The sequence below is a fragment of the Leucoraja erinacea genome, unplaced genomic scaffold (genome assembly GCF_028641065.1).
Source record: "Leucoraja erinacea ecotype New England unplaced genomic scaffold, Leri_hhj_1 Leri_538S, whole genome shotgun sequence".
NCBI classification, from domain to species: Eukaryota; Metazoa; Chordata; class Chondrichthyes; order Rajiformes; family Rajidae; genus Leucoraja; species Leucoraja erinaceus.
The window spans coordinates 9,350-18,165 of NW_026576441.1; the positions used below are offsets into that span (position 1 = coordinate 9,350).

Here is an 8,816-nt window from a genome sequence, read left to right on the forward strand (position 1 = left end):
GGGTTCTATCCTCGCACACTTCACTTTTTCCTCTCTCTTGAAGGACACGGGACGATATCTCCCCGCCTGGAGGACCGGCCCGGAGGACCATCGGCGGTCGGCTCACCCCGCCTGGCCTGGAGGACCATCTGTGATCCGCCCGCCCCCGCCCAGTGATCCGCCCGCCCCGCCTGGAGGACCATCAGTGATCCGCCCGCCCGCCTGGAGGACCATCAGTGATCCGCCCGCCCGCCTGGAGGACCATCTGTGATCGCCCCCCGCCTGGAGGACCATCTGTGATCCGCCCGCCCGCCTGGATCTGTGGACCATCTGCGATCCGCCCGCCCGCCTGGAGGACCATCTGTGATCCGCCCGCCCGCCTGGAGGACCATCTGCGATCCGCCCGCCCGCCCGCCCGCCTGGAGGACCATCTGCGATCCGCCCGCCCGCCTGGAGGACCATCTTGCGATCCGCCCGCCCGCCTGGAGGACCATCAGTGATCCGCCCTCCCGCCTGGAGGACCATCTGTGATCCGCCCGCCCGCCTGGAGGACCATCTGTGATCCGCCCGCCTGGAGGACCATCTGTGATCCGCCCGCCCGCCTGGAGGACCATCAGGGTGATCCGCCCGCCTGGGGACCATCTGTGATCCGCCCGCCCGCCTGGAGGACCATCTGCGATCCGCCCGCCCGCCTGGAGGACCATCAGTGATCCGCCCGCCCGCCTGGAGGACCATCAGTGATCCGCCCGCCCGCCTGGAGGACCATCTGTCATCCGCCCGCCCGCCTGGAGGACCGCTGGCTGCCATCACGGAGTGATATCGCTCTGTATCGTCCGCGCCTTTCATTCACTGAGTGAGTGGGTCAGGGGTCAGGGCGGCCCCGGTGGGTCAGGGGTCAGGGCGGCCCCGGTGGGTCAGGGGTCAGGGCGGCCCCGGTGGGTCAGGGGTCAGGGCGGCCCCGGTGGGTCAGGGGTCAGGGCGGCCCCGGTGGGTCAGGGGTCAGGGGTCAGGGGTCAGCACCGGGCGGGCAGCGCATCGCTGGGGATTCGGTGCCGGCGGCGGCTCCAATCTGCGGCCTCGCACCGGGAGACTCACAGTGACCGGGACTGGGGTTGGCGGAGCCGGGCCGCAACAACACGGGGTAGAGACAGGGACAGGGACAGGGACAGAGAGAGGGACAGAGACAGGGACAGGGACAGGGACAGGGACAGAGACAGGGACAGAGACAGGGACAGGGACAGGGACAGGGACAGGGACAGGGACAGGGACAGGGACAGAGACAGGGACAGGACAGAGACAGAGACAGGGACAGACAGACAGAGACAGGACAGAGAGAGACAGAGACAGAGACAGGGACAGGGACAGAGAGACAGAGACAGAGACAGGGACAGAGAGACAGACAGGGACAGGGACAGAGACAGGGACAGAGACAGAGACAGAGACAGAGACAGAGACAGAGACAGAGACAGAGACAGGGACAGGGACAGGGAGAGACAGAGACAGAGACAGAGACAGGGACAGGGAGAGAGACAGGGACAGGGAGAGAGACAGAGACAGAGACAGAGACAGGGAGAGAGACAGAGACAGAGACAGAGAGAGACAGGGACAGGGACAGGGACAGAGACAGGGACAGAGAGGGAGAGACAGGGACAGAGACAGAGACAGGGGGAGAGACAGGACAGAGACAGGGACAGGGACAGGACAGAGACAGAGAGAGAGACAGGGAGAGAGACAGAGACAGAGAGGGACAGGGAGAGAGACAGAGAGACAGAGACAGAGAGAGAGAGAGAGACAGACAGACAGAAGGGAGAGACAGGAGACAGAGACAGGGAGAGAGACAGAGGACAGGGACAGGGACAGGGACAGGGACAGGGAGAGAGAGGGACAGGGACAGGGACAGGGACAGGGAGAGACAGGGAGACAGGGAGAGACAGGGACAGAGACAGGGACAGGGACAGGGACAGGGACAGGGACAGGGACAGGGACAGAGACTGAGACAGAGACAGAGACAGTGACAGGGACAGAGACGGAGACAGGGACAGAGACAGAGACAAAGAGAGAGACAGGGACAGGAACAGGGACAGAGACAAAGGGAGAGACAGGGACAGAGACAGAGACAGGGACAGAGACAGGGACAGGGACAGGGACAGGGACAGAGACAGGGACAGAGACAGGGACAGGGACAGGGACATTGACAGGGACAGAGAGAGGGCCAGAGACAGAGACAGGGACAGGGAGAGGGACAGGGACAGGGAGAGGGACAGAGACGGGGACAGAGACAGGGACAGAGACAGGGACAGGGACAGAGACAGACAGAGAGAGACAGAACAACAGACAACAGAGACAGAGACAGAGACAGAGACAGAGACAGAGAGACAGAGACAGAGACAGGACAGATTAGAAGGACAGGGACAGAGAGACAGAAGACAGAGACAGAGGGACAGGGACAGGAGACAGGAGAGACAGGGACAGGGAGAGAGGGACAGAGAAGGACAGAGAGAGACAGGGACAGACAGGGACAGGGAGGGAGAGAGACAGGGACAGAGGGACAGGGACAGGACAGGAGACAGAGACAGAGAGACAGGACAGGACAGGACAGGGACAGAGACAGAGAGAGAGACAGGGACAGGGACAGAGGCAGAGACAGGGACAGAGACAGGGACAGAGACACACAGACAGGGACAGAGACAGGGACAGGAGAGAGAGAGACAGACAGGGACAGAGAGAGAGACAGAGACAGGGAGAGAGACAGGGAGAGAGACAGAGAGAGACAGAGACAGAGACAGAGACAGAGACAGAGAGAGACAGAGACAGAGAGAGAGACAGAGACAGGGACAGGGAGAGAGGCAGGGACAGAGACAGGGACAGGAGACAGGGACAGGACAGGGACAGGGAGACAGGGACAGGGACAGACAGACAGGGACAGAGACAGGGGACAGAGAGAGACAGGGACAGGGACAGCGAGAGGGAGGGGGAGAGATAGGGACAGGGACAGAGAGAGGAGAGACAGGGACAGGGGAGAGAGAGACAGGGACAGGGAGAGAGACAGGGACAGGGACAGGGACAGGGACAGAGAGACAGAGACAGAGAGACAGAGAGACACAGAGACAGAGAGAGAGAGACAGAGAGACAGAGAGACAGAGAGACAGAGAGGACAGAGAGACAGACGAGACAGAGAGAGAGAGACAGGGACAGGGAGAGAGACAGAGACAGGGACAGGGGAGACAGAGACAGGGACAGAGACAGGGACAGAGACAGAGACAGGGACAGAGACAGGGACAGGGACAGAGAGACAGGGAGGGAGACAGGGAGAGAGAGACAGGACAGAGACAGACAGAGACAGGGACAGGGACAGAGAGACAGAGACAGAGGACAGGGACAGGGACAGGGACAGAGAGAGAGAGACAGGGAGACAGAGACAGAGACAGAGACAGGGACAGGGTCAGGGACAGGGACAGGGACAGGGACAGAGACAAAGAGAGAGACAGGGACAGGAACAGGGACAGAGACAAAGGGAGAGACAGGGACAGAGACAGACAGAGACAGGGACAGAGACAGACAGGGACAGGGACAGCGACAGGGACAGGGACAGAGACAGAGACAGGGACAGGGACAGGGACAGAGACAGAGACAGAGACAGGGACAGGGACAGAGACAGGGACAGGACAGGAGACAGACAGACAGGGACAGACAGAGACAGAGACAGGGACAGGGGAGACAGGGACAGACAGGGAGAGAAGGGACAGGGACAGAGACAGAGACAGAGACAGAGACAGGGACAGAGACAGAGACAGACAGACAGAGACAGGGAGACAGAGACAGAGAGACCAGGGACAAGACAGACAGAGACAAGAGAGAGACAGACAGAGACAGGGACAGGGGACAGACAGAGAGACAGGGACAGAGGAGACAGAGAGGGACAGGGACAGGACAGGGACAGACAGAGAGGAGAAGACAGAGACAGGGACAGAGACAGAGACAAAGACAGAGACAGAGACAGAGACAGAGACAGAGACAGAGACAGGGACAGAGACAGGGACAGAGACAGGAGAGAGAGGGACAGGGAGAGAGACAGAGACAGGGACAGGGACAGAGACAGAGACAGAGAGAAAGAGACTCAGAGACAGACACACACATATATTTACTTGTCACATAGAAAATCTAAAGAATCCCCAAAACAAACCTGTTTAGACAGGGACACTAACAGGGACAAAGACAGGGAGAGAGGCAGTGAGGCAGGAGAGAGACAGAGACAGACAGAGAGAGAGACAGTGATAGGGAGCGGAGAGACAGAGACAGGGACAGAGAGAGAGAGAGAGAGAGAGACAGGGACAGGGAGAGAGACAGAGACAGAGACAGAGACAGGGACAGGGACAGGGACAGAGACAGAGACAGGGAGAGAGACAGAGACAGGACAGAGACAGAGACAGAGACACAGAGACAGAGACAGAGACAGACAGACAGACAGAGAGAGAGACACAGAGACAGGGACAGAGACAGGGAAGAGAGACAGAGACAGAGACAGAGACAGAGACAGAGACAGAGACAGAGACAGACAGACAGAGAAAGAGACAGGGACAGGGACAGGGACAGGGACAGAGACAGGGACAGGGACAGGGAGAGAGACAGAGACAGGGACAGAGACAGGGACAGGGAGAGTGACAGAGACAGGGACAGGGACAGGGAGAGGGACAGAGACAGAGAGAGAGACAGAGACAGGGACAGGGACAGAGACAGAGACAGACAGGGAGAGAGACAGAGACAGGGACAGAGACAGAGACAGGGACAGAGACAGGGACAGAGACAGGGACAGAGACAGGGACAGAGACAGAGACAGGGAGACAGAGACAGAGACAGGGAGAGAGACAGAGACAGAGACAGAGACAGGGACAGGGACAGGGACCAAATTGGCAGGGAATTCCACAAGTATATATGGCTGGTAAGACCATATCTGAAGTATTGCTTCCAGTTTTGGTCTCCCGATTTGAGGAAGTGCATCCTTGTGATTGAGGCAGTGCAGCGTAGGTTCACGGGTTACACAAAAAAGCTGGAGAAACGTAGGTTCACGGGATTGATCCCTGGGATGGCGGGACTGTCATATGAGAAAAGATTGAAAAGACTAGGCTTGTATTCACTGGAGTTTAGAAGGATGAGGGGGGATCTTATAGAGACATATAAAACTATAAAAGGTCTGGACAAGCTCGATGCAGGAAAAAATGTTCCCAATGTTGGGCGAGTCTAGAACCAGGGGCCACAGTCTTTGAATAAAGAGGCCATTTAAGACTGAGGTGAGAAAAAAACTTTTTCACCCAGAGTTGTGTGAATTTGTGGAATTCCCTGCCCCAAGGGGCAGTGGAGGCCAAAACACTGGATGGACAAGAGAGAGTTAGATAGAGCTCTAGGGGCTAGTGGAATCAAGGGATATGGAGAGAAGGCAGATAAGCGTTATTGATAGGGGACGATCAGCCATGATTGCAGTGAATGGCGGTGCTGGCCGAATGGCCTCCTGCACATATTTTCTATGTTTCTATGAGACAGAGAGAGAGAGAGAGCGACAGACAGACAGAGGGAGAGTCAGAGAGGGAGAGAGAGACAGACAGAGAGAAACAGAGCGAGACAGAGACAGAAGCAGTGAGAGACACGGAGAGAGAGACAGAGACCGTGAGAGACAGAGAAAGAGAGAGAGAGAGACAACGAGAAAGAGACAGAGGGAGAAACAGAGTGACAGAGAGAGAGAGAGAAAGAGAGAAAGAGGGAGAGGGAGAGACAGAGAGTGAGAGACAGAGAGAGAGAGACAGGGAGAGAGAGAGAGAGAGAGACAGAGATCGTAGTCAGGATCGAGCCCGGGTCTCTGGTGGTGAGGCAGCAGCTGCGCCACTGTGCCGTGCAGAATTATATAACAGTTTCCTCCGCCATAAATGCACCCAATATGTGCTAGTAAAGTTATTCATTAGTAATGTCCTGTTTGCCATTTGTTGACCCTCTGTGTTCCCCTCCTGCAGGGTTTAGGAGCCATTGCTGTGGACAGAGAGACGGGGACGTGAGCGGCCATTGAGGGCGGCCATTGAGGGCGGCCAGGGTGCCGGTGAGCCCCCCAATCTGCTCAGTGTGCGGGCTGAGCTTCGATGGAGGACCACATGACTGGGCACAACAAGGTCAAGCGTTATGAGTGTGATGTGTGTGGCAAGGCCTGGCAGCAGCCGAGCCGGCTGGAGGCCCACCGGCGTGTGCACACGAGAGAACGCCCCTTCGACTGCTCCACCTGTGGGAAGAGCTTTACATGGTGGTCGGGGCTGCACGAGCACCAGCGGGTGCACAGCAGTGAGCGGCCATTCATCTGCTCCGACTGCGGCAAAGCCTTCAAGTCGTCGCCGCATCTGAAGAGGCACAGGCGCACCCACACCGGGGAGCGGCCCTATACCTGCAGCGACTGCGGCAAGAGCTTTACCTGCTCCAGCAGCCTGCTGGTGCACAAGCGCATCCACACTGGCGAGCATCCCTACACCTGCGCCCAGTGCGGCAAGGGCTTCACCCAGCCCAGTCACCTGCTGGAGCACCAGCGCACTCACACCAGCGAGCGCCCCTTCAGCTGTGCCCAGTGCGGCAAGGGCTTTTCCCGCTCCTCCAACCTGCTGGTGCACCAGCGCACGCACACCGGCGAACGCCCCTACACCTGCGTCCAGTGCGGCAAGGACTTCACCCGCTCCAGTCAACTGCTGGAGCACCAGCGCACCCACACCAGCGAGCGCCCCTACACCTGCTCCCAGTGCGGCAAGGACTTCACCCGCTCCAGTTACCTGCAGGAGCACCAGCGCACCCACACCGGCGAGCGCCCCTATACCTGCGTCCAGTGCGGCAAGGACTTCATCCAGTCCAGTCACCTGCTGGAGCACCAGCGCACCCACAGCAGCGAGCGCCCCTACACTTGCTCCCAGTGCGGCAAAAGCTTCTCGCAGTCCAGCAGCCTGATGAGGCATCAGCGCACCCACACCAGCGAGCGCCCCTACACCTGTGCCCAGTGCGGCAAGGGCTTCATCCAGTCCAGTCTCCTGCGGCAGCATCAGCGCACCCACACCGGCGAGCGCCCCTACACTTGCTCCCAGTGCGGCAAAGGCTTCACCCTGTCCAGCAGCCTACTGAAGCACCAGCGCACCCACACCGGCGAGCGCCCTTACACCTGTGCCCAGTGCGGCAAGGGCTTCACCTGCTCCAGCAACATGCTGGAGCACCAGCGCATCCACACCGGCGAGCGCCCCTACACCTGCGCCCAGTGCGGCAAGTGCTTCACCCATTCCAGCACCCTGCTGGCGCACCAGCGCACCCATACCGGTGAGCGCCCCTACACCTGCGGCCAATGCGGCAAGGGCTTTAGCCGAACCGACAGCCTGCTGTCCCACCAGCGGGTGCACGCTGGCGACTGCCCCAACGTGTGAAGAGCACTTTGCCATGGCCTCCCATGCCCTGTCTCACCAGCGCGTGCACACCAGTGGCCAGCCCTACGACTGCCCGTACTGTGGTGAGTAGTTCAACAGCTCGTAGGGTTTGCAGCAGCACCGGCGGACCTACGCTGACGAGCAGCTGCTCCCACTATAACAAGAACACTTGGGGGCTGCGGGAGCACCAGTGGATACACACCGGAGAGAGACCCTATGTGTGTGCTGAGTGTGGCAAGGGTTTCACCCACATGTCCAGCCTGTGACAGCACCGGCGTACCCACAGCGGTGAACGTCCCTTCCCCTGCCCATCCTGTGAAAAGGGCTTTGACCGACTTGACCCCCTGCTTGAGCACCGGCGAGTCCACACCAGCCAGCGCCCCTTCACCTGCCCGCTCTGTGACAAGACCTTTGCCCGCTCCTCCAGCCTGCTGGCACACCGCCATATGGACAGATAGGCGCTGTTTAGGTTGAAACAAAATGCTGGAAGGAATGGGTAACGTTACGGGCCATTTCTTCAATCACCCATTCCATCTCTCCAGAGATACTGCCTGTCCCGCTGAGTTACTCCAGCATTTGTGTCCTTTTTTGTAAACCAGCATCTGCAGTTCCTTGTTTTTAAACCATTCTGGTTAACCATCTTTGCACCTTCCCCAAAGCCTCCACATCAGTCCTGCAATGGCGTGACAAGAACTGTATGCAATACTCCAAATTTGATTAGATTAGGAAATATTTCCTTTCCTACAAGGGTCTTTCCTATGAGGAGTTTCTACAGCAACATGCCCACTCTTGCCTTTATGAAGAGATTGATGATTTGTACTGCAAGATATGACAGACAAATAATGGATTAGCTGCACAAAAGAAAGTCTCAACACATTTGTGCCTTGCGTAACAAATAAAGCAGGTTTTTCTTGATCTCACTGTGTTCTTCGGAATTTGTCTTGTGCTATCAATAATGAAGGAAAATGCCAACCATCTCCATAATGATAAGAAATTATTCTCGCCTCCATGCATATCTGTAGGTGTAGGGCAGTCGGACACCTCCCCACTACTTCAAGGATAGTTCCTGCACTTGGCAATAAGTTTGGTGTTTGGCGGCTGAAACACAGTGACGGGGCTACAGACAGCCCGGTACCCGGGTGAATCACCCCATGTGCGGGTCGGGGTGGGTGAATCATCCCTGTTTGTGGGTCGGGGGGGGGGGGGGGTGAAACCCTGGTAGGGGGGTCGTGGTGCCAGTGCTGGTGCAGCGTGGTCAGTGACTGGGTAGGCAGAGGGACCAGACTGGCCCCAACTCTGCTGCAGCTGACGGGGACATTGCCAGGTTTACATCCCCGTGTGTCCACTGCCCGGAGCTGCGGCCCCGCTCCACCCGGCCCCGTGTGTGTGGGCGCTGCCGACCCA

At 58.3% G+C, this 8,816-nt stretch overlaps 1 protein-coding gene across 1 annotated transcript in view; it reads left to right on the plus strand.

The window, feature by feature from the left end:
* Nucleotides 1-693: 693 nt before the first annotated feature.
* LOC129694084 (zinc finger protein 335-like) overlaps nt 694-8,816 on the plus strand; it is a 30,664-nt gene continuing 22,541 nt past the window's right edge. The window contains 4 exon segments of the mRNA XM_055630809.1: nt 694-832; nt 5,982-7,402; nt 7,404-7,514; nt 8,435-8,543. Of these exon segments, the coding sequence (XP_055486784.1) occupies nt 6,105-7,402; nt 7,404-7,514; nt 8,435-8,543 (1,518 nt within the window). The 5' untranslated portion in view covers nt 694-832; nt 5,982-6,104.